The sequence below is a fragment of the Patella vulgata genome, chromosome 2 (assembly GCF_932274485.2).
Source record: "Patella vulgata chromosome 2, xgPatVulg1.2, whole genome shotgun sequence".
Taxonomy (NCBI): Eukaryota; Metazoa; Mollusca; class Gastropoda; family Patellidae; genus Patella; species Patella vulgata.
In genome coordinates this window covers 70,080,652-70,107,482 of record NC_065880.2, presented here as the reverse complement: position 1 = coordinate 70,107,482, position 26,831 = coordinate 70,080,652, and the positions used below count along the sequence as shown (strand labels likewise).

Below are 26,831 nucleotides of genomic sequence, written 5' to 3'. Positions count from 1 at the left end.
AAAATAAAATCACTGGTGATATATGTGCGATTCTTGAGGTAGGTGTTTACAAATGTTTTAAGGAATTGTGTCGTCTGCGAGAGAGAAACAAATAATTCTCTCTTAGAACACACTGATTTGATTTTCTATCCTTCGGGAACATCTGTAAAAATATTTTTATTTTATCATGGTTATTTGAAGTGTTGGGCTGTTCAAAAGTTTTAATTCCAAATTTTAGAAAATTTGAACAATCGTATTTCAGGTGATTCAAGTGGCTAATTATTTATGAATATCCCGAAGAACAGAATATCAAATTGGCGTGGCCTTGTGTCTGCGAAACCATTCGAGGGCTAGAAAGATCAAGTTGTGTGAACAAATTATAAATGCACAATGGATCATAGATGGGAGCTTGTGGGACCCTTTATGCGCCCATTAACTACAAAGTCGTCCATACTATAGCACCTGAAAGTATTATCAACAAATTGCAATTTTTATAGCTTTAGCTTAAAAATTAAAATTGTATGGTAAAATATACCGGTCTATGTGAAAGTAGTATCTGGTGTTCCGGAAAGGATAAGCATACTCTGCTCCAAGATCCCACACTGTTAAGCCATACTAGGTATTCTTTTTGCATTTATAATTACCCAACTGGTTAAATAATGCGAGAAATATGCATGGCATTCATGCCTTAAGATGGAGAGTGACGTATTAATTACTATTAAGGTTAGGAAGTATTAATTTCCTAATATGGAGTTGGACATGCACATTAGCTTGGACTATTTCATAATTTGAACAGTTAGCTCTGATACCATGTCTGGTAAATTCCCCCATTTTTTTATTTAACGCGCAATAACGATATCAGTTTGGAAACAAGAGAGGGAATGGTGGTTCTTGATAAACAAAAGAGGAAATAGCGGTATATGGTCACATTTCTATATATTAAAACCGACTGTGGTTTTTGAAATACTTCAGAAGGTACAATCTGTATATCCATTTTTAAAAAAAAAAACCGTAAATCGTATATTTGTAACTTCGAAGAACTAGAATACACCAATCCCTAAATAATACGCGAAATGGAAATAAAATTGTCACAAACAGTTTTAATTTAATAAAAAAAAAATATTGCACCTTCTAGAGATGTTTTCCTTGAAAGAAAAATAATAGGTTATTGATAACGCTAATTTCAAACATGTGTTTTTATATCATCCAGTATATTATCTCATGGTTGAGGAGGATCGTTTATGAATGAATGAATGAATGAATGAATGAATGGGACAAACAAACTTCATGCATTTTTCGTTTTACTTTTTAAATATTTATATGCATATTTCAATTTAACTAAACGATTTTAAATTATTATAATTATCATTATACATACTATAATACCAAATGTTTATTCAGCTAAGTTCAGATTGTATATATTTATTATATATAGTGTATATACTGCTTTTCATTATTAGTATATCATTTGTATTGTAAAATAGGGATAGGTGTCTGACATAGGCATTTTGCCTGTTCCCCAATCTCCCATTCATTTATAGTGAATAAAATATAAAAAAAATACTAGATTTGTGATATTTTTGTTTTCATGTCATTTGTTATCTGTTTTTATTTATGTGTATGAATCACAGGTACATGAGGACAGGAACGCCCTTCTTACCAATGTGATTTTTTCAAAATTTTTGATTTTGTTTTTTTTTTTCTCTTCATATTCTTCAAAAATTTTAATCTTCTTTATTTTCTTCCTATTTGGTTCTAAATCATATAATATTTACCATCAAACATGTTCGTATATAAAAAAAAAATTATACCTTCTAATGTATCTAATAAAAATTATATAGGCAGAAGGTATGATTTTTAATACGAACATGTTTGATAGTAAATATTATATTATTTGGCACCAAATAGGAAGAAAAATAAAGCAGATTAAAAAATTTGAAAAATATTAAGAACAAAGCCCAGAAAATCATGAAAATATTTTGAAAAAATCACATAGGTCCACCATATACATGCGTGCCTGTCCCCATGTACCTGTGGTATGAATATGTTTTTGTGATTTAATTTAGCCTGCCTCATATATTTCACCATATCTTTGGCGAAATATATCCTGAATGGAGCTGACATGCCATAAAATTTTATTTCATTTCAAACAAAATGCAATGAAAGAGATGAGAATTACGTTCTCGGTCGACACTCCCATACCCGTGTAAACCCGGTTTGTTCCCAGTAACTCAGACATACTTCAAAAGGCAAAGGTCGATTTGTTTCGATCCGCGTTGACTGTAGGGTAGTGATGGTCGAGCACACCTTTGGTTGCACTGAAAAGTCCTAAAATATGGTTAAGGACAATCCATATTGTAATAAATGTAATAATTTTAATAAAATTTACTTAACCCCTATTGTAATATCAACCGCTATTGTATTAAAAAATGTAATACAATTTCATTTTTTTTAAGACAAGTGCAAGCAAGATTTGGAGAAGATTATTATTTGTTTTTTGGGTTTTTTTTAAAGTTAAACAAATTAATATTTATATACTGTTGGCCTATATTCTTTTACTGCTCTAAAAAAAATGTCTCTTCATACCATCCGAACGACTAGCCACTGTCCGTGCCAGACCCCCGTCCTGTATACATAACAAGGGAGGGAGAACCACACCGGAAGATATCAGTTATGTCATAGAAATATATATCTATGGGTCAGCTAGTATATATACACATTGGCAAAACTAAGCTTTATAATATTCCTGACATTATTAGTTCAGTCCCTGTGATTTTCGGAGGCTGTCGTTATTGTAGGCAGGGGCAGTGTCTAGTCGTTCAAATCGGACAAAACCCCTTGGTACCTGTAATTCGTAATAAAAATAGACCGTGGCACGCTGTATGGCGTAAGTCCGTCTTCATTAGCCCAGTTGGTGTAGAAAAGTATAAGGACGATAAACCCCATTTCATTTGATGGACGGATGGTCGAATGGTTAGCACGTGCGCGCTGTATAATAAAGTCTGTCATTGAGCAATTACATATCTATCATTTAAAAATGAATAGACTAGTAAAAAGGTTGAAAACTTTCATCATTAGGGCATGGGTATACATGTATACCCCAGAAAAGGGCAGGGTACAATTTGTATACCCCGGTACCCGGGTTCCGGCGCCCCTGGCTGTAATATTGGCTTTAACTGAAGGGGAGATTTCAATACATGTGTTACGTGCACTTGAATACTCTTAATCTGTTATTTGTTTGAAGTGATGTGAACTTCTTCGTACATGTTAATTCTGTGAGTTAGGGGTCTCTAATTCTTGACTTTTTATTTGAATTTGTTGAATAATATTCTCAAGGTTTGCCACTTTAGTACACATGTTATGCAAAATAAGTTGAATGTTATCAATCTTTTCCACCAGGGTCTAGGTAATATGTAGTCTAATACTATGAATAAAAGTCGTTTCCGCATTTTCTTTTTTTTTCACAACAAAAACAAAAATTAATATTTTCAAAACGAATTCTTGATTTTTAAGCGTAATGCGTTTTGAATATTAATTGTGCGTTGCCTGTTTTGTCATCATCTTATCAGATATAAATAAATTATTGTTCAGGGGTCGAGAGGCGATTACAAGAAATTAAAAAGTGCATAGAAAAATATATAAACTGGAGCTGATCCTTATGTGAGCCGGGTGATTAAAGATGTAGTATATCATATTTAAATAAAGAACTCACCGTTCTTGTTATAATAACTTAAAAATAGATAATGAAACAAATGAATATATTAAAACATTTCGATCAAATTATCTTATGCTGGCCGAAGTTATGAGTGTTTAAAGTTTTTACAAGTCTCGATTGCCTGGTACTTGCCATCCTAAACAGTATCGATTATCCGTTTTTCAGTTAAATTATTAAAGTGGCGATCGCGTTTTAATCCATTCAAAATCACGACCATACGATGATCTAGGATAGATGATTATGGGCTTGTCTAAATAATAGTTTTTAAAACTTTTTAAGCCAAAAGATAGACTTGCAATAGGCAGATTTAGTCTTACATAATGCATCTTTAAGGAGAACATGAAACTTCATCAGCCATATTGTCATCTAAAACTGTGTCATTATCCACTTGCAATTTAACATCTGATTCCGGTTGGCAACCTCCACAGTATCCTCTACATTGAATCTCAATCACCTGATCACTGTCTCGATTAAAATATTTCTGGGCCGAACCCCATCCAAATAAAACCCATTTGGTCGTTCGATCAATGATTACGCCGGTGCCAGTTGTATTTATCTTGAAAGAACCATAATTTTCTTGGGTGCATGTTTGACTGGGTCGCTGAACGCAGTCTGCCGCAACTGCGTACTTGCCATTTATGCCCCATAGAACTTGAGTGAATTGGTAATCCTGGGATCTAATGGTCATGGTGTCGACATTTAAACCTATTTTTGTAAAAACAGATTCGCCTGAAAGATAATAGTTATCGTTCAGAGCACATGAGCCTACGTAGAGATAGTGGTATTTAGGAAAATAGTGTTTATTTCCCACTGGTAAGCTTACATAAGCCTGTGGATTTCCCGTATTTAGACCAAAACAATAGATTTTAATTCTCTGTCTATTACCATATATCATAGGATATAACCAATATTCACCATCTAAATAATCAGGACCACAGTCTTTAACAGCTTCACAAGAAGCCACCTTTCGACAACGACCACCTTCCCAACGTCCGGTCGTACTGGAACAAGTCAGACTTACATTTTCTGGGTGTATTCCAAGTCCTGAACAAGTAAAAACCGCTGTAAATCCCATACCAGTTCCATTATATAGAGCATTAATTCCATATTCTAACAAAGGTAGCCCACATTCTGTCAAAACACAGGTGGTTCCATTTGATCCTGCAAGACATTTATAATTCGGTGGACAATCCGTGTACTGGCATGGTCCTGTTATTTCCTTTCTCCAGTCTATTTTAGAACCATACGCGACATCAGGAAATGACACTAAAGTTGAAAGATCAGCTTCTATTCTCATTAATTCACAAAGTCCTGATGTTAAATGAAAGTTAAATGATAAACAATTTGTCTGAACCAGACACTCCCTGGCACATGTCATCAATCCGCCAACAATATAACTCTGTATTTTGTTTTTATTTTCTAGTTTTTGTCCAACATGAACCAAACTAAGTTTAGACAAATCAGTACAAGTTTTGTGAAGATAAACAACACAGGGAAACAAAAATAACAACAGAAGTTTTACACTTTTGTTCGGAGTCTTCTTGAGCACCATTATTTGAATATTACCATTATAAGCAACTCTCAATCAAATGTATTTTTACCCACCAAATAACAGAAAATCCTAGCAATGCTTGAAGTTTTGTTTTCTTTGACATTACGGTAACTTTGGTTATATAGCCTATGACATGGCATATATTATTTATAATTTACGCGTTCTTATACGCACGATAAAATTCGATCAGTGCAGCCTGATCGTCCTGTGTATAAAAGCCTGCTATTGAACACGCTGAGAGAAAAAGACTTCTTATGTGGCGTACCTTTTCTAGAATTGGGAGTGGAGATAGGTGAGTTTAAATCTTATCGTTGAAAATTCCCGACAGCCCATTAACTTTTAGACACAAGCCTGTTAGACGTACGAAAATCCGATTATATTATTGACAAAGTATAATAAAATAAAATAGTGATCTATTATTGACCCAGTTGTGATTTAGTGTTTACTCATTTTAATACGCTTTTTGTGAAGTAGCTGTGACTCATATATGAATTACAAGGCGACTCAGTATTGACTCGTCCCATTAAAATAAACTGTAATTATCACTTAAAATGTGTATATTCTATATCATTGTGGTCTGAAACCTGATATTTAAGTTGACACAAGGTATATTTTAAAAATATTAAATTATGCCTGCATTATACAATTAGAATTTGTATTTTTAAAAAATAAAAATTAAATATAGGTTGCCAGGCAACGAAACATACGCCCACAGCAGCAGTCAACAAGAGTTGTCGCATATTTTTACTTTAATCGGTAATGAAACATTTATAATACACTAAAATCTGATTAAAAGTAACAACTTATTAAGTAATTATCAGAAAACCATAAGAATTTGTTTGGTTTTTATAAAGTTCTGCCCCATGCTAACGTTTAGTATACGAAACTTTTAATATCCTGGATTTAGCTGTTAAGTTATAAAAGTTCATTGAAAATCAATATACTTGTTCATCTCAAAACCTTAAACTCTGTGTATCAATCTGAAGTCAATCGGATGATAACTTTAGCCTCTAGAGCGTCACAAGATTTTTCAAAGCGATCAAGGGCCATAACTTAGGCAGTAATTATCGGAAATCATTGAAAATCAATAGGATTCTTCTTCTCATGACGTCAAACACTGCGTATAAATCTAAAGTCAATCGAATATTAACTTTAGCCTCTAGAGCGTCCACATGATTTTTTGAAGTGATCAAGGGCCATAACTCTGGCAGTAATCATTGAGATGCTTGAACTAAAATGAACTGGAGTTTTAGACCAGCAGCCTTGAGCACTTTGGTCAAACGAACAAGGTACCAATATCTGAGTACCGGGAATGATTACTGTGTAACCTAGCATATTCAGATATGGATGTCTGCCGGGGTCCAGTTGCTCCGTGTGGCCTTTTGGACCCCAAAGAGGACAACCAAAAATGGACTAGATCAAACATTGTGGATACCACTCGGAAACAAGTTGAAATGAACAGATACATCTCCCTGAGTACAAAACAGGCCCTGTCAGACAAATTCCCCGCCCCCGCATAGGGCCCGCCAAACGCCCCCGCAGGGTCCCAAATCTTGAGCTAGATTAAACATTGGAGGTACCATATGAAACAAAGTTAAAATGAACAATTAGATTCTACTAAGTATAAAAATCCCAATGCCAGACAAATTGTCTGCTGGAAAAGCCCTGCCAGACACCACCAATAGTTGGGCCCCACAGACATTGTGTTGAAAATGAGCTGGATCAAACATTGGTACGTGATACCACATGAAACCAGATTTAAATGAACTGGTACATCTCATTTAGTACTAAATGGGCCCTGCCAGTCAAACTCACCTCTGCATACGGCCCCCGCCAGACGCTCCCTAAGGGTCCCAATTTTTTTAAATTAGATTAAACATTGGAAGTATCACATGAAAAAAGTCAAAATGAACAATTAGACTCTGAAATGAAATGAAATGAAATAGGGTTTAACGTCCTACTGTTCTGCTCCGACTGGGCTAATGAAGACGGGCATTCGTCATACAAGGGTGCTATGGGGGTAATTTTGCCCGGACGGCGACATTACGGTCTACTCTTATATCGAATACCAACTGCCAAGGAATTTTTTTTTAGCTCCGACTGGGATAATGAAGAGGGGCATTTGCCATACAGTGTGCTATGAGGGAAATTTTCCCGGATAGCGGCGCTACGGCATACTCTTACATAGAATTCCAACTACAATGGGATCGTTAATGTGTACACGGGAGCTTGGTTTTTCCGTCCCATCCGAAGAACTAGACAGCGGTCCTTGTCAGACTCCCAGCCCTGCACCCCTGACAATAGTTACCGGTGGAGGGGGGCTCCCGCGAGGTCAAAGGGGTCCGCGGAGAAATTTTGAAAAAATTTGGTGCATTATCTGAGAGGTTGAAAACACATAGCATTTTCAGTAAAAACCTTACAAATGTTAACTAAAATATCGACATGTCCTCTAGTATTTTTTAAAGCATTCATTTTCACTAGGTTTACTTATTTTAGTGGAGAAAGGCAGTAAAAAAAAATCAACTTTTCAAAGTGAAAGTGAAAGTATTATGAAGATCGGATACCAATCAAAAATTCATTGGTTACTCGCTCGCAGTGCGCTTGGGTCTCATTGAATAGTTTTAGTCCTGAAATTCATTCTATATTTATCGAACGCGAACTCAATACAAATGATCGGCATAAAATATACATCCATACCGACTTAACCACTACACATATTGTGTAACCCTGTGTGGCTAATTTGCTCATCACTAGGCAACAAACAATTCTCACTCGTGGGAGTATTGTAACGCAGTTTACTAGTTAACAGGGGCCTTGATATAACTGTTTTTTCTCTGACGTTATTTAGATTCCCCAGTGGGATTTTATATGAAAAATTACAGACCGTGAATGCACCCATTCATACTCCCCCAGCTAGAACTATTATCCAAAATATCCAATTGATTTTAAGATTTTATTACTTACTTTTAAATGTTTAAATAATTTAGCTCCTATTTATCTCTGTGATCTTTTAGAACTTTATACACCTGCTCGAACATTACGAACATCAGATACACTACATTTAAAACCAATATCTGTTCAACTAGTCTCCTTTTTTGTCCCATCTGAAAGACTAGGCGCTGTTCCTTGCCAGTTCCTCCGTCGACCAAAGCACCGGACCTCATGACATGGTCAGTGAGACAGCATACTCACTAATGTGGCTTCTTGTCACCGGACAGAGAATAACTATACCCTTTTATTTCACGCAGCATTAAAATTAAAAGACGCGCCTCAACCGCATACGTATGTCGTGGTCAATACATTGTTAGCCGGGGGGGGGGGGGATAGATAACGTTTGTCCCAAAACAAACTGCAAAAGAAACCAATGCAGTTTGTTTCAATAATACGTATGTCCGACAACATCATAATTATTATGGAAGGATAACGTTGCCAATATTATTTCAATGTTCACGGTGAAAACAGCATGTCAGCAGTTCAAAATACGTATTTTAATTGCAATTTCCATTGCTCCACAATACCAATGTCACAGTGTTAAATTACAGAATACACTTTTCAATAATACAAAATACAGTATAATAGTTATTTTGCACATTACACTTATCCATTCTGCATCTTGGATAACAGACAAATGCATTATAGAACTTAGCATAATATTAAAACAAACACCTTATATGGGATCTACGACGAAGCTCATTGGCATACGAAAAAAAAGTCCGGACTAGGACGGAAATTAATAATTTACGCGATAAATCTACAAAATCAAGGTCATTGAGTAGAAGGGGCAGAGTTCAAACTGGCAAACAATAAGTCACCATACAATAAGTCGGCTTACCATTGAATAAGGGCGAATCAACCTAGCATGCAATAAGGAATTCGCTGGATGACCATGACCTCTTTGAAATTATGCGCTCGGTATGGCTCATCCGGGGCTTCGATAAGCCCAACATTTTTACTTCACCCCCCCACTCACTTTACTACAACTTCAGTCTCTTTATCTTTTTTGAAAAGTAGAGAGCCATGGTGTCTAAGTGGGTAAGACGCTGGCTCGCTAGCCTGGAGGTCGCGTGTTGGATCCCTGCATTGGCCTGGATAGTTCATCAGAACTTGTACACATTAGCGTGCATGAAAAGATCCCTTGGCAGTTGGAATCCGATACAAGAGTAGGCCGTATATGGCGCCGCTGTCCGGGCGTATGTCCGTTTTTATTAGTCCAGTCGGGGCAGAACAGTAGGATGTTAAACCCCATTTCATTTCATTGATCGTTTTCCAAGGTATGTAAATATGAGTACCGCCCCTTCTACTGAGCTTCGCCTTGCATATTGATCACGTAAATGATTAATTTTGGTTCAAGTCTGGACCTTTTTCTGTATGCAAATGACCTCCGTAGTAGATTCCATATAAGGTATGTGTTCTAATATGCTATGTTCTTTTATGCATGGGGGTGGGGATGGCCAAATGGTTAGCACGTGCGCGCTGTATCATGGGGTCTGTCATTGAGTCAACTGCCGTGGTTTCGATTCTCCGGATGGACGTGACAAAAAGTAGGGTCTTCTGTCCAAACTCCGGTATTCTCGCACTACTAAAGACCCCCCCCCTCTCTCTCTCTCTCTCTCTCTCTCTCTCCCTCTTAAGCATTTGTCTATTATGCAAAAAGTGTAATGTGCAAAATAACTATTATACTGTATTTTGTATTATTGAAAAGTGTATTCTGTAATTTAACACTGTGACATTGGTATTGTGAAGCAATTGAAATGTCAAATTGTAAAACTAAAATACGTATTTTGAACTACTGACATACGCAGTTTGCACCGTGAACATTGAAATAATATTGGCAACGTTATCCTTCCATACAATATGGCAGAAGCGAAATGTGCCGAAAAAAAAAACAATTTTTGTAATGGCAGCCAAATCTAATAATAAAAAAGCTTTTATAACCAGAGAGAATCTCGCAAGATGTGACTTTTACTGTGTCTTTTATATGGTTGTCCATGTCTCTGGTAGCAATTCAAAATAGCAGCCAAAATGTAATAACTTGAATTTAGAAAATCCATGATGGTAGAAATTCCAAATTGCCGCCGAAATGAAATCCAAAAAGCGGAATTTTATATATCGTAATAGAATAGTATTTTCTCCATATAACAAGCGAAAATATCGTAAGATGTGACCTTTACTTTAAAGATAAATTTAACCGTCATTCTTTCCCAATGGATATGACTTGTAGCATGTCATTTATGTAGTTGTCGATGTCGCTGGGTTCAAAAATTAATATCGAGAATCCATGAGGCAGACATTCAAAATGGAATCAAAATTATTAGCTTCCGTTGGATATGGCTTGTAATAAATATGTCTTATGCCAGGGTTTTGAGGTTGCTGCATGGGTTCAGTTCTACCCAAAAACCTAGCCAAGATGGTGTAAATTTAAAACGAACGACAATCAAAATGGAATCCAAAATTGCAATTTTTGTTGTTAATAATGCTTGTAAAATAACGTTTTCGGGGTTACTGAACTAAATACATGTATTGTGTTTAAAAGTTAATTTCCGATAAGATTGTCACACATCAAATTTGTGCATAAGCTATAAACACCAGAACATACTATAGAAAGCATAAATTTACAGTCAGTTTTTCAAAAGAAATTTTGCCCTCGGGAGGAAAGAACGAATCCCTCGCGAGGTCAGGTTCAGGAGCCTTTCGGCCCCCGGTCCGTCTCTGGTATCATCTAGATTCCAGACCGGTAGTAAACACGGGTTCATTTCTGTTTGTTATTCATTTCACGACAAGTTCTTGCAATTGCCTCGGTAATACTGTTTTTCGCCAGCAATGCACACTATAAACAATGCATATATGAAACCCAGAAACAGGCTAGTCTTTGCTCCGTGAAGGCAACGACGGGGTTCTCTCCAACCATGCTCGAAATTTCTTTTGAAAAAACTGACTGTAAATGGTGCTTTCTAGAGTATATCTTGGTGTTTTTAGCTTATGCATATATCTTAACAATTCATCAAAAAGGACGTAAATTCATGACTACGCAAGAACATTAACTAGTTTAGGGACCGCTAAAACTACCATACCCCTTTTCAGTCCATCCCTGAACACGGAGGGGAAAGATAGGTTGTTAAAACGTGTTTCAAATTCCCCCATTACTTGATAACTTTAATTATCAGTAAAACTACGCCATATAAAAAATAAGTCGTATATTATTTTACAGTTATGTAAAAAAACCCAAATGTTTCCGTTTTATCAAATGAACAATTTATTGTTAGGTCGTGTAGAAAAATATGGTGTTAAAACGTGTTGCAAATTTCCGTATTAAATGGCAGATCTTAACTTATCATATAAATAACTTATCATATAAATTAATAATTGGTATATTATTTTACAGGTATGAAAAATGTTTCCGTTTTATCCAATGATCAATTTATTGTTAATTCGCGTAGAAAGATAAACGTGTTACAAATTGGTATATTATTTTACAGTTATGTAAAAAAAACCAAATGTTTCCGTTTTATCAAATGAACAATTTATTGTTAGGTCGTGTAGAAAGATATGTTGTTAAACGTGTTACAAATTGGTATATTAGTCGAGTATTTTACAGCTACAATAAAGTTTATGTTTAATTGAAAATTCCAGTAAACAATTCATTTTTAGGTTGAAGGGAGTGTCCTACATGTGGTAGACCATATTTAAATGTTGTTTAATAAATGTGTATTTTCATAAACTTTGTACGAAGATAGATTATTATACGGAAGGTCCGCCTGGATAGAAAATAAGATTTTGTGCGAAACAGGTGTCCTGAAAACAAATAGGTACACTAACATCAAATATCTGGTTCTGCAAATTGTATTCGACCCGTCTCAACTAATTCCTATGCGGAACAAACCTTTCCGTTTCATCGAAAATTCCAATAAAATAATTTATTTTTAGTTCCCGGGGAAAGCGCTACAGGTGGTAGGTCATAGTGTTTAAATGTGTATTATTTTTTTTTTTTTTTTTTTTTTGAAGGAACCTGTGGTTACTATTTTGTCTGTCAATTTTGGACCGATTTGCACGAAATTCGAACTCAACCATCATTACGGTGTAACGGTAATATATTCACGCGTTTTTTTTTTAAATCGGATAATAATTGTGACCTCTAGAGATACCACAAGCTAAAAACCAGATTTTTCGTACAGTCAAAGGTCATAATTCAGGAAGTTACGATCCGATGTGTGCAAATATCGAAAGGAACCAACATCTTTCGGTTATAAACATGTATTTCAAATTTCGTCAAAATCGGATCAAAATTCTGAGCTCTAGAAGGTCCACAACCTTGATATACCATAGTTTTACACTGTTTGCGTTCGAGGGGCGGCCATTTTGTCCGTCAGTTTTGGTCCGATTTTCACGAAATTCGAACTCAACCGTCATTAAGGTGTAACGGTGATATCTTTAAACGGTTTTTTAAATCGGAATAAAATTGTGACCTCTCTAAGGTCCACAAGCTAAAAAAAACGTGATTTTTTTGTACAATCAGGGGCCATAATTCAGGAAGTTACGGTCCGATATCGAATATCGAAAGGAACCAAGATCATTGGGTTATAAACATACATTTCAAATTTCAACAAAATCAGATAAAAATTGTGACCTCTATAGGGTCCACAAGCTAAAAACGCGATTTTTCATACAATCAGGTGCCATAACCCATGAAGTTACGGTCCGATACATGCCACTATCGAAAGGAACTGAGATCTTTAAATTGGGAGATAAACCTATTTTTCAAGTTTCGTTGAAATCGGATAAAAATTGTGACCTGTAAAATGTCCACAAACAATTGTGGACGGATGTCCGGGCGGACGGGTGGACAGGGGCGACGACAATATACGTCCACATGAAAATGTGGGCGTATAAAAATGGCGCACTGCAGAAAAAAAAACATTGACGTAAGCTCTAAGGGGCATGATTATAACTCCATAAAGAAAAGATATCACTGCTCCAAATTCTAAATAAATAAAATCTGAAAATTAATTATAAAACAAAGTTTTTGGAACAGAGACCGCCATATTAAATTATGTTAATTACGTCATTTCGCCTTGGCAGACTTTTTCGGCCGAATTTGAGTATGATGTTGTCTAATATACATGTATGATTGAACCAAACTGCATTGATTTCCTTTGCAATTTGTTTGGGGTCACTCCAAATTTGAGATTAACTTGCCCCACCTATATCTCAATATTCAAAACTTACGCAGGGTCACTTGAACCGCATGCATGCGCCCAATCTGTTTCACAGAGGGTTACGAAAGTATTCTTATATCTCTGTAAAAGATGACTGTCTTCAACACGTGACGTCACACCACGCGGCGCCAATCATTGGCTCAATGGCGCATGCACTGCTTACATAGCAGATCATGACTCTTGCTGGCATTACACAATGGTTTCTCTGGGTTATATTCTTGATTGTTTTCAAATTTGGGAGAAGTCTGTGTCACTACAGACCCGGACTATACAGCGCAGTGGACGCTTACGGCTAGCCCCGGATCCATTCACTTTATTTGAATTGTTCGTTTGTTTGTGATTTCTGCGTATAATGTCTTGCCCACATATTTGTTTTTGTGTAAATTATGTGTGCCCCCCCCCCCCTGCACTTACTATAAGACGTTACTGGTTCGGGCAGAATGGTGCCTTTTACTCATTTTAATACGTGCATTTACACTAAATAGGAAATAATTTTTACCTACAACTACTTCAAACGTCTTTATTTATTTTTCTAATGGATAAAAAAGAAAAAAATGTTTTAGAATTTTACTTATCGGAGGAAAAAAGGTAATATTTTGGCTCATTAAGTCGCATCGATGTCATCCTTATCAGTGATTGTATGGGCCTAGCGAATGTACACTGCTGATTTGTGTGGCATACGCCACATTGGTAATAGTGGGGACAGAAGTGTGGTCTGATCCCTATAGGAATAATTAAGGTTATCTCCCAGTAACCTCGACGTGAGATATAAAGTTCAAGGTCGGAGTATAAAAGAAAAACCGAATTGAATAATTCGACTTCCCTTCAATCGAGTGGAAAGAAAAGAAATTTGAATTATGAGTCTCAACCAAACAATTGGACAGAAATGTCCGATGGTTGTTTTAGCTGGAAATTCTCACCCAGAACTTGCGAATCTTGTGGCAAAGTGAGTATGACATTACAGCAATCACGACACGAATGGTATTATTTTAATATTAATAATAATAACACGATGGTCGCGATGCGTACGTTGCGTTGATTGATTGCATTTTTGGGTTATCAAAATAATAAACAAGTACAAATTATGGTAGACCTAGTGTACAAGTTAAACGGATAATCGAAAACGGCCGCATGCCAACTTGCCCATTACAACTCTGATCTATTAGGAGTCCAGTGTCCTACTCATTTATGATTTAGTTGTGTTGCTAGATTGGGTGCCTTTAGTTCCAAGTGGTAAAGTTAATTTCTTTATTAATGCATGTAACATCTTAAAAATAATATAATTTTATACTCCTAGTGACACAACTATCGCCTGACTTCAAATATTCGTGTTTAAATTAATGAAGCGTTGTTTTATCCGACATAGCCCACACCGTCATACATCTCCTGTTTAAAAATGGCATTCCTAGTAGTAGTAACCGCCGAACGCCTTGATTTTAAATACAATGATTTATAAGCGTTTCAGGTAGGATTATATGCTTAATTGTAGTTGGATGTGGCAGAAATATTATAAATAATAATCAATTGTTTTGATGAAAAATATTGTCAATTTTGCTTACTGAGGTCCGGTGTGATTTGCGTTGGGCTTTGCTATACATGGAACTATATAGCACCATCTCTTATCTGGTAACACAGAGAGTTGAGAGATGAGGTTTGTTATCTGTTGTGTTGCATGTACATTAATCCCAATTTCCTTTACAGCATCAATAAAAACAATGCTCTGGTCGCAGAGTGCATTGAGAGAGTAGGCCTAATAAGTGGGTTAAGAACGTACTGAAAGCTACTGCTTGTTATGGATTTCAGAATTTCTGGGGATTTCATTGATGCTTATAGGGTGGAGGGGGGTATACGTCAATTGTAGTAATAAGAATGCACTGTGAACCTACCACAATCATATACCAAGCGTAAACAAACTCACAAAGCGGCGCGTATTGAGAGCAGGGAATGATTTCTTCAAATCAATTGTATGCATTATAGAACATCCACGATAAGCTCCAGTAATGGCTAGATCTTTGTCGTCTGAGCAGGGACCAGAGATTTGGGCTTAAGGTAGATCATGGTGACACTCTCCCATCCATAACAATTGTCCACTGCGTCGCCCAATCATTCTCATAGACCTTACTGCACTTTGCTTCATGCTTACACATTGAAGTGGGAGGAACAGTGTGATCACATGTGGGTACCGAGATCACACAGCACAGTTAGGGCGCATTGAGAGCGCGCTAATGATCAAAAAGAAAACTGTAAGGACCCAATGTGAGAGTAATAAGCATGTCAAGAACGTACTATAAACTACCTTGTGTCCAGGATTTAAAAATTTTCAGCAATGTTACTTCGCTTTGGTTAAAAATTGCATAGTCTGACAACTGAGTGAGATTCACAATCCACCAAGTACCTCAATCAGACAAATTTACACATGTGACATGAACTGATTTAATAATATATATTGATAATAAAATTATATTTGAACAAATGAGTATAAGTACGAATATAACAACTACAAAAAATAAAATAATATTAGGACAAATTAGTATAAGTACAAATATAAAAATGTTAATTAGAATCAATGTACAAGATTACTCACAGTATTCAGTCAAAATTTTACCAGTATTCGGTTGAAGTCTTTATTGCTCTCGGCTTTGAAGTAGTCCTTTACAGATGTCTTCTTGGCATTGCCGTAGCAATCAGGGGCGTACATAACGATTTTGTTTGGGGGGGTGTTTAGCCAAAATGCGACCGACTGATGCCCATACCCCTACGAGTGACGCAGTCAGGAGCCGAGCACCACAGGTGCGAGTTTTGAGGGGCCATGTGCAGTAGCGGATCTAGATAGGGGTGAGGGGGTCCAAATCTAGGGCGCCACCCCAGCCACAATTCCACCCCACAATGAATGTCAACAAAATACTGGCTATAACATTAAGCGTCCCGGTAGAACATAGGTGGTATTGTATAATTATATAGTTGTTTGCCGATCGTTGTCTCGCTGGAAAGCAGTTTTATTTAAGTTGACATAAAGTTTATGTCATATATGATTGTGCCTATAACACTGAGCAACCTGAGAAAATTTTGAAATATTGAGTCAATATCTTGGCATTTGAGGTCATTGCTTGGAGAAATTCTTGTGGACGAGAGGACCAGAAATGTGAGTCAATTAGACAAAATCTCAAGATCTGCCCCTGTCAATTCCGCCTGTTTTGCAAGAGTTGACAGAACTTTTGTATAGTCTGACGTCCCACGACCCACACAACAGTGCCAGTGGTACTACTAACATAACTAGTCAGTTCAGTATAACCGTGAATATGATAGTGCTGAGACAGTATAAGACAACAGAGGAGTAGAAGAATTGCGGTATAATGGAATCGAGTGCCGCAGGCGCGAAAAAATTTCAGATGTGTAACCGAGCTTTTAATTTTTGGGATTGGGCCTGACAATTTTAATCAATGTCATGGCAAATGGATCCAAATTCTCGTTAACGAGAGGATAAGAAATGGGACAGAATCTTGAGGCCTATCTGTCAATGTCACCTGTTTTGTGAGAGTAGAACTAACTAGTGGTACTACTAACTGGGCGATTCACTGTAACTGTGAATATGATAGTGATGAGATAGTATAAGACAGAGAAGGAGTTGAAGAATGATGGTATAATGGAATTGAGCGCCGATATGTAACTGAGCTTTTAATTTTTGAGGACTGGGCCTGAGGGCACTTTACCTCAATGGGGCGCTTACCTGGTCTCTGAAATGCCCTGGACTTTGGGGAGAGATTTTGCAGAATTCTGATGGTCAGAAAACACCCCATTAATTCATTTAGTCTGAGACCGACTGCGGTGAGCACTTTTTTTTTAGACCGACTATTTCTTTGCCATGGGGTGAAAAACATTTTTTTCAAACATGATAAGTTGACAAGGTTATTTTATACTAAAGTTTTGCGTGAGTAGAGTGACGTATGCAGTGAGCACTTTTTTTGATACCGACTGCTCATATATCTTACAACCGACTGCACTGATTTTGCGACCGACTAGTATTTGGGATCTATTCTGGCATTATTTGTTTACCTCATTAATTCATTAAGACGGCGATGCATAATTTTGAGACCGACTGCAGTGACTGCACTTATTTTGAGACCGACTATTTTTCTACCTGGGGGAAATTTTGTTCTTAGACCTACATACTCACAACAGAATAAGAGTTAAACACATCATTTTTTCAAACATGATAAGTTGACAAGGTTATTTTACACTAAAGTTTTGTGTCAGTAGCGTAACGTGTGCAGTGAGCACTTATTTTGATACCGACTGCTCTTATTTTGCGACCGACTGCACTGATTTTGCGACCGACTATTTTTTTTCTGGGGTGGTACCCCCATATTTACGCCCCTGGTAGCAATTCCAAAGTTGGCAGAATTAAACAGGATCTTGATGATCCAAAACTGACCGGATGAATAATCCTTGAATCGGTATAATCCGACATGGTAATAATCCACAATTCTTATTTATTATCACAGGAGACTTGGTGTAAGATGTGGAGATATGTCAGCTTATCATAAAGAAAATAGAGGTAATAGTCTACATTTTTGTTAATGCAGCAAACCCATGGTCGTCTTTTGAAGGATTTTTAATCCATTTCAAACCCCAGTGTTTTGATAGTGTAATATCTAAAAGGAATATCAGTTCAAAATTTCTGTTCAGCAATGATATGAAGATTCAAAATTGTGCAGAATTATTCTATTTCCTCTACATATACAATATAAACAAAATTTTCAACTGTTACTTGATACTGCTGGTGGATATTTGCTATGTTTATTCCTCCTGTTCATAAGAAATATAAACAATGTAAAAACTTTACCATAGCACTAATAACAGCTTACTTTTCTAACTAGATATTAACTCAAAACAAAGGAAACAGAGTTTAATGAAGACCCGCATATGACATGCAGCTTGCTATGAGGGATATTTTGCCTGGACAGCACAGCAGCATTTCCGCCTACTCTTCATTGAATTCCAAGTACAAAGTCTCTTTTATCTGCATGGCAACATGTACATGTACAAGGCACCTCAATTTTTGGTTCCCAAGCCTTTCGTACTTCACCACTGAAAAGAGCCCTCATCCAATACCTGGGTCAAAAATGGATCATTACTTGTGAAAGTTGAATCTCTCAATAGAAAATGTATTAACATTTGGCAACCTATCCTATGCAGAAGAAATTAATGGAATATGGTCAAAACAAGCCAGAGCCACCAATAGTCTTCGCTAAAATTCTTTGATGGGCTTCTTTTTACTAATTTTTAATCGATTTAAATCCAAACCGGGTTATTATATACTGGTGATATTTTGATTTCTTAATTAAATGAAAAATAATCAGTTTGGGTGCATTTTGCGTGTATTAACCAGTAAAGAATTCTTTTTCTTTTTTTTTTTCGATCTAAAGTTCTTGTTGATTATTTTTAGAGACAGTTGTAGAGATCAAGGAATCGGTACGAGGGAAAGATATTTACATCATTCAGACAGGCACTAAGTAAGTACAGTTATACTGTTAGAATCTAATTGTCACCTATGCACCATCTTTATTTCATCAGTGGTTAAGGAAGATGTGCATACGCCATGCAGTGTGCTATGAAGGAAATTTTTGCCCGTATAGCATTAGCAGCGTTTCCACCTCCTCTTGTACATTGTACACAGAACCTTGGTTTTTCAACTTATCCGAAAAAGTTAATATTCTGCTCCTTAATAATATTAGAGAAAACTGCACCACTTAGAGCAACAAGCAAACACAGAGAATTAATGATATTTTGATATAATATTTATGGAAGTATAACGTTGCCAACAGTCTGAAGATAGACAAAGTTTCAAAATACATTTTTCAATGTTTCAAAATACTAATGTCCTAGCGTAAACATGCAAAGTATACTTTTTAAAACACAAAGTACATTTGTTGAGCTCTTACATTCTGAAGAATGAAACAACTTTGAATTAGCTACTTTACATTTTACATTTTTTCCGTACATAAATCATCACGTGACCGTTCCATATAAGGTAAATGTTCGACGATGCAAAGTCGCAGATATGTAGGTCGACAATGCAAAGTGAATAATGCAACGTGTAAAATGTAAAGTAGCTAATTCAAAGTTGTTTCATTCTTCAGAATGTAAGAGCTTAACAAATGTACTTTGTATTTTAAAAAGTATACTTTGCATTTTTACGCTAGGACATTAGTATTTTGAAACATTGAAAAATGTATTTTGAAACGTTGTCTATCTTCAGACTTTTGGCAACGTTATACTTCCATAAATATTGACTTACTATCTTACAGTGTTAATTTTATGTTAAATTACTGCCATTTGAGAAATGTTGCTTCCAATAGTCTGTGTCTCACCCTGTGTAATTAAAACTAGGTGTGTTTTTGTTCTTTGTATTCTATTGGTAAATCCATCAGAAAAACATGCTCTTGGTATCACATGTAAACAGCTAAAAAATTCCTATGGCAGTTTTCTGTATCATGGCATTTGATTGGAAGGTTGATCTGGAGTTAACCAATTATGACCTGTACATAACTAATGTTTAAATGAAGATGGAAATGAATAAACAGACAAGAAAGAAAACAGTGTATATAAGTTAGTTTATGCCTCCAAATTAAGGATATTGCAGACAAGGAGTGTCATAACTAATGCAAGATCTGACAAAGTTCTCATGTTTAATGTAATGATTGTGAACATGAAATGAACTAATTGTTATTTACAGAGAGATAAATAATGATGTAATGGAGATGATGATTATAGCGTATGCATGTAAAACAAGTTGTGCACGTAATATAGTGGGCGTTATTCCATATTTACCGTATTCTAAACAAAGTAAGATGAGAAAACGGGGTGCTATTGTTTGTAAACTGTTAGCTACCATGATGGGACAATCAGGTAAGGTATTTATTTTGTTTCAACTATTTGTCAGGACTGTAAAACATGAAGAAATTGATGCACTTTTGATGTCTTGCCTCCAGCCACAGTATTGATTACAAAAAAGTTATGAGACTATAACTCCCAAAATTTCCAACCAAACTGTCCAGAATCAGCTCTGCACATAGCTTGAAAAAAGATGTTACCTGGTATCATGGTAACAGTTACCATACTGCAAAATTAGGCGATATGTCTTTCCTTTTCTGACTTATAATGGCCATTTAACAAGATTTAGCGTGTGCACGACATCATGCATGATAAAAAGTCACTTTCCATATTATGGAGTCCATGCCCATTTTAGATGGTGATAGTATTTGGTTATACTATAGTAAACAAATCCTAGTAAAGAAAGCAGGCTATGTGACGTGATATCTGGCGAGATTTCACCTGGGTGATGTCATGGTGTCCTGTAGATCATTAGAAATATCGCTTCATAAATATAAAACAATTTTCTTTGTGATAAGTAAAAGTTATTAAACACTATTTTAATTTTCTATATTTCAGGTTTTACACATATTATTACCATGGATCTACATCAAAAAGAGATTCAAGCTTTCTTCAACGTTCCTGTAGATAACTTACGAGCTTCACCATTTCTTATTGATTATATCAAAGAATCAGTAAATATTTTAAAACATTTTAAAACTTAGATAAGATTGTATGTATCTTGAAGATTTTATATTTGAGCAATATAGCCCTGTTAGCCGAGTCCAGCCCTATGTAATTTTTTAATTTGCATACCTTTAATCTGTCATTTTCAAATACTTTAGATTCCAGATTATAGAAATGCTGTTATTGTGGCTCGAAATCCAAACTCTGTGAAACGTGTTACATCTTATGCTGAAAGATTGAGATTAGGTATAGCTGTTATTCATGGTGAAGAAAAGGTTTCAGAACAAGAAGAAGATGATGGTAGGAATTCTCCCCCTCTAGTCGACAGTATCAGTGGTAGAACTAAACAGTGTGGTTTAGAAATGTTACCAGGTGAGTAGGCAGTTGAACCGATCAAATTGACTCAAAATCTTTCACCAGGGGAGCTACAGAGGTCTCAGCTTTGCTCCTGGTGTTGCCCGAGAAAGTTCCTCTTAATTTTTCAACGTGGATTCCCATCGTCAGTGCTGCAGTGTCTAGTCATTCACATGGAACATAAAACTGAGGTCCTGCGTATATATTGGCGCACACATTGTTAATATTTATCTGTGTTTATGTATTGCTTATGATGTAATGTGAATCATTTATGTCTATGATGTTATGGGTGTTAATTGGGTGAGCATGTGCCGTGGGCTCTATGAGAGTGACCAGAAGGTGCGAGTGGATAGGCAGGTTGTTGATGTAATATCAAAAGGAATAAATTGGTTATAATTAACACTAATATTGTGGTTTTAACACACATAAAAATTAACACAGTTGGAATTCGAAGTAAGAGTGTTGCTGTCCAGGCAAAATTCCTCACTATTGACCCTCTTGAGTCTACGGATGTCAAAACGGCATAATGTCATCATCCACAGATCGTGAAGTTCTAGTATGTACAAAACTGATATTAATGATGAATGCTATATTTTTGTTTTGTTTTAGTGATGCATGCAAAGGAGAAGCCACCTATAAATGTTGTGGGAGATGTCGGAGGTAGAATAGCCATTATAGTTGATGATATGATAGATGATGTTGATTCATTCGTTAAAATAGCAGATGCATTAAAAGAAAGAGGAGCGTATAAAATCTATGTTATGGCTACACATGGTTTATTGTCTTCAGATGCTCCCAGATTATTAGAGAACTCCTGTATAGATGAGGTTGGTATTAAATGACGGTAGTCCTAGTTTAAAGTTGATTGTGTAAGATTGAGATTACAAGCTGGTCGTTCTTGCTATATTAGTTAAGAAAATAGATAATGAAATATGAATATATTGAAAATTTCAGTCAAATTACTTTATTCTAAACAAAGTTATGGGTGGATAATTGCCCAATCAATAATGATGATTATAACATTTGAAGCCAAAAAGAAAGATCCGCAATAAGAATATATAGCTCTTACATAATGCATCTTTAATGTACAAATTCCAAATAACCCTTGGAACACTGTTGGCATGACCAACATTTGAAACACTGTTGGCATGACAAGCTTTCGGAACTCTGTTGGCTTGACCCTAACCTTTGGAACACTGTTGACATGACCCTAACCTTTAGAACATTGCTGTCATGACAAACATTTGGAACACTGTGCATTAGTAGCTGAAGCTAGTGAGGGATGGATGTAAACCAATGGTGCTATTTTGCATACATTTTTATACACCCACATTTTGATGTGGAGGTATACATATTAGAAATACCCTTCAGTCTGACCAGATTTCTTGTCAGTGTAATGGTACAGTTTTCATCAAATTTTTCTTTATGGAAACTTGTAATATGAAAAGGCGATGAGCTATATGTTATCATCGGAAGTAGGATTAATATTTATGGAGTAATGCTCCATTTTTGCAGAAAACTATTCACACTTTTAGTCAGTGCAATATAGGCTAAATTTTTTATCCTATTTTTCTAAAACTTTCAGGAAACGTGATTATGGCAAGGATCACTATTTAATAGCACCCACCTTTCACTATAGCGGAATCGAGTTGAATATAACCTTTTGTAATTAGCTGTATTCCATCTATTTCAGATTGTTGTCACTAACACTGTACCTCATCAAGCTCAGAAACTTCAGTGTCATAAAATTAAAACTGTTGATATTAGTATTATGTTGGTGGAGGCCATCCGGAGAATTCATCATCACGAATCCATGTCTTATTTATTCCGTAATATTGGTGTTGATGATTAGAATGATGATGGTAGTTGTGAGAATGTTGTGTTAAAGTATATGAATGATGTTGAAAGTTATATTCGTATTTACATGAAAGGATGGATGTTTGTTATCCATTCCTGAGGGAAACGCAAACGCTTCTTGGTTTGTCCTAATTAAACAAAAATGGTGTGGGTTTAATTATCTATGTTATGCTTCGGTTGTCTCAAGTTTTTGTTTTAGGACTCTATAAGTGGAACAATGAAAAACTAATTACAAGGATGCTTGTCTTTCAAAACATTTTGTTTTGGCATTTAAAGTATTATAAACTTCGACTACCTGGGAATACAGTTTTTGACCCTGGGTAGTATCATTGCTCCAAAGCATTTATTGTTTTTCAAATACATAATTTGCATTTAAGTATTTTTATGGGCTTCATTTAACCTTAGAGTTAATCATTTCTAAACATTCTTACATTCATTAATGATTAGGCTCCCTTTGAAATATATGTTTATAATTTAAAAGTGATACTCTTTATATTTTTGAGCGGGGGGTCAATTGTTTTTTCTAACAAACTTTAGACATGTTTTTTCTTTTAGTACTTACCTTTTGTATGATTTTGCATTGTATACCAAAGATTATATTTAATCGGGAAATTGAAATTAAGAAAGAAGGAATTTAAAATATTACAAGTCATATTACAAGTCACAATGATATTAATTGACAAATTGTAAATAACATTTGATACACTGTTCTTGTTGTGTGTTATGGAATCTTTACAAAAATAGTTGAGATGGGTGATTTTTGACCATTACACTGATAGATTTCAGATGTTTAGTACAGTACTTATAAGCAATAAAGGATGCCATATAATTCTTTACTCAGTAAGGGGTCGAAAAAGTTCCCTAGGATTGAGAGCCAAAAACCGCTGTCCTATGTAGAGGTTGGTGTGGATGTAAAACAAACCTTGGCAGTTGGAATTACATGTTGAGTTAGCAGAAATGCCACTGCCCAGGTAAAAATTTCCCTTATAACACGCTGCATGGCGTATGTCCATCCTTATTTGCCTGGTTGGTGCAGAAAAGTAGGACATTAAACCCTCTTTTATTTCAAAGGTGTCTGTTGGAATTTATACAAACAGAAAATTCATAGTTTTGTTAAGATGTTTTGTTTTTGTTTTATTAACTATTGTTGTTAGTCCAATGTTGTTATTGTTTAAATCAAATTAAACTAAAAGTTTGAATGTATGCCAAAGAAAAAAAATGAATTAGTTTTTTGTTTTTAGATATTGAAGTTAAACAGGAAATAGAAGGAAGTACTGTTGTACTATGAATTGTTCAGTCTGTAAATAACAGATGAAATGATTTTGTTTATAAAATTGGGGAATATATATTATAATTATGTAAGCAATATTGTATGTTACTTTATTACCCATGTTGTCTCATGTTAATGAAATCCATACTGTACATTTATTATTACTGCACTCTGTCATCAAATCTAATACAAATCCTGAAGAGGTCCAAAAACCAGACTTTAGAGGTTCAATTAATATTTTTTATTATTCTCAAAAAGGACTTTTTGCAACACAAATAGCCTTATGCTGTCTTGTTGAGAATGATTATGAACACTACATGAATTGATCTGATTGTGTCCTGACTACAGATATTTATTTTCTATTCTAACTACAGTTTCTATTTAACAATTTTACAGAATATAAAAAGATACCAGTATTTTGTAAGACATGAGAGAAACTTGATTCTCGTATTTTTCCATAATAAACTTGATGTGGTCACTCTGTAGTTATTTTTTTTATTGTCCCCCCACCTTTCGAAGAAAGCAGGGGACTATCAAAATGGGTCTGTCTTGTCCGTCACACTTTTTGGGACACAATAGAATTTCAAACTTGGTGTAGGTGTTCATTAGATCAACACTTTCCTGCTTAGTGTCAACAGAGATAAGCAGTTTGATCGGTTGATGCTTTGGGACTCGATAACTTTGGTTATAATTAAGAGTCATGAAACTTGGTGTATAGTTTGATTACATCAATACCTTGACTAAATTCGATAATGAGCAATTTCGGCTCTGGGTAAGCAGAGCGATAAGCAATTTGATTGGTCATGTCTTTGGAGCTCAAAAACTTTGATTCTAATTGTGTGATAGTGGTGAAACTTCATGTATAGTTTCATTACATCAATAACTTAACAAAGTTCGATGCTGAACATTTTCTGCTGAGGCAAAGTAGAGACTTCAATCTGATTGGTCTTCTATTTGAGGTAGACTGTTCAAACTTGGTGTAGGTTACTATTAGGTGAATGCTTTGACAGTTTGATCATGCACATGTGCCACTAAGGCTAAGCAGAGATAAGCAATTTGAGTGGTTGAGATTTTGGAAAACGATAACGTTGGTTCTAACTGGGTGAGACCGATGAAACTCTGAGTATAGATTCATTATATCAATACCTTGACTAAGTTCGATGATGAGAATTTTCTGCTTAGGCTAAGGAGCGATAAGCAATTTTATTGATGACTCTGGTACATAACTCTTGATGGAGATTTAGGTGAATGTCTTAACTAAGTACAATGATGAACATTTCCCGCTAAAGCTAAGCAGAGATAAGCATTTTCATTGGTCGATGCTTTGGGACAAGATAATTTTGATACTAACTAATGGAGAGTGATGAAACTTAGTGTTGGTTTGACTGCTCGATACTTTTGAAAAAGATAAATGTGCAATCAATTAATATGTGTCATCTATTTAATTTGGGATTTCGACGGGGGACATCAGCCTCACTGATGGCTTGTTTGGGGTTTTTTTAAATCGAAAGTTTTGCAGAGTTATCCAGCAAAAAATAAATTTTCTTGCATTCATCAATATTGTGGGGTTAGATACAGTGTTGCTGGGATTGCTGTTGGTAGGACTGAATTTGTTTGGAAATGCTGAACGGAAACCTTGGAAAGAAATGGGTTGTTGATTGGCTAAAGTACAAGTACAAATATAAAAATCTTTTGTTACTTATCATAGTCCAACTCATTTCTTTGCCTGGATGAATGCAGCCTTTTCAAATTGTCTGTGTAAATATGTGTCCATATTTGATGTACCTACATTAAAGATACATTATGGGAGATTCGATAACGAGTTGGCAGTTTTCACTATAATAGTTAAAAACTAGATAATGTAAAGGCAATTTGCTGAAAATTTCATTCAAATTGATCCACTATGAACCGAAAACTAAGCGAATGAAATTTCTGCCCTGCCTCGGTCATCATTACTAAAGTCAGTACGATAAACAGCATAGTCTCGATTATCCATTTAATCGAGAAGGAAAGTTATGAAGTAAATCGGCTCACAATCCACTTAAGATCGCAGGCTAGCAATGCCATCTAGAGTTGATTATGGCCTGGATAAGTTAATTAATGTCTAATTAATAATTTAGATAACATTTCAGGCCTAAAGAAAGACCTACGATAGACAGATTTAGCTTGTTTGGGTTTTTTTTAAATCGAAAGTTTTGCAGAGTTATCCAGCAAAAAATAAATTTTCTTGCATTCATCAATATTGTGGGGTTAGATACAGTGTTGCTGGGATTGCTGTTGGTAGGACTGAATTTGTTTGGAAATGCTGAACGGAAACCTTGGAAAGAAATG

General features: G+C 35.6%; 2 protein-coding genes across 2 annotated transcripts; one reads left to right on the top strand and one right to left on the bottom strand.

Annotated features, from left to right (window-relative positions):
* Positions 1-3,334: 3,334 nt before the first annotated feature.
* LOC126811943 (uncharacterized) lies at positions 3,335-5,329 on the bottom strand. Its single transcript, XM_050538010.1, has one exon. It carries the CDS (start codon positions 5,244-5,246, stop codon positions 4,023-4,025), a length of 1,224 nt encoding a protein of 407 aa, XP_050393967.1. The 5' UTR covers positions 5,247-5,329; the 3' UTR covers positions 3,335-4,022.
* An 8,884-nt stretch (positions 5,330-14,213) lies between these two features.
* On the top strand, positions 14,214-24,978 carry LOC126811945 (phosphoribosyl pyrophosphate synthase-associated protein 2). Its single transcript, XM_050538012.2, has 8 exons — positions 14,214-14,405; positions 17,962-18,014; positions 18,906-18,972; positions 20,196-20,368; positions 20,912-21,027; positions 21,178-21,391; positions 21,983-22,200; positions 23,067-24,978. Exons 1-8 carry the CDS (start codon positions 14,317-14,319, stop codon positions 23,223-23,225), a joined length of 1,089 nt encoding a protein of 362 aa, XP_050393969.1. The 5' UTR covers positions 14,214-14,316; the 3' UTR covers positions 23,226-24,978.
* The last annotated feature ends 1,853 nt before the right edge of the window (positions 24,979-26,831 follow it).

Excerpts from the sequence above, each read along its gene's own strand:
- LOC126811943 (XM_050538010.1), bottom strand. The coding sequence starts at position 5,246 with ATGGTGCTCAAGAAGACTCCGAACAAAAGTGTAAAACTTCTGTTGTTA.
- LOC126811945 (XM_050538012.2), top strand. The coding sequence starts at position 14,317 with ATGAGTCTCAACCAAACAATTGGACAGAAATGTCCGATGGTTGTTTTA. Across the intron at positions 18,015-18,905 it reads TTATCATAAAGAAAATAGAG|AGACAGTTGTAGAGATCAAG; the intron begins GTAATAGTCTAC and ends GATTATTTTTAG. Across the intron at positions 21,028-21,177 it reads TTGATTATATCAAAGAATCA|ATTCCAGATTATAGAAATGC; the intron begins GTAAATATTTTA and ends CAAATACTTTAG.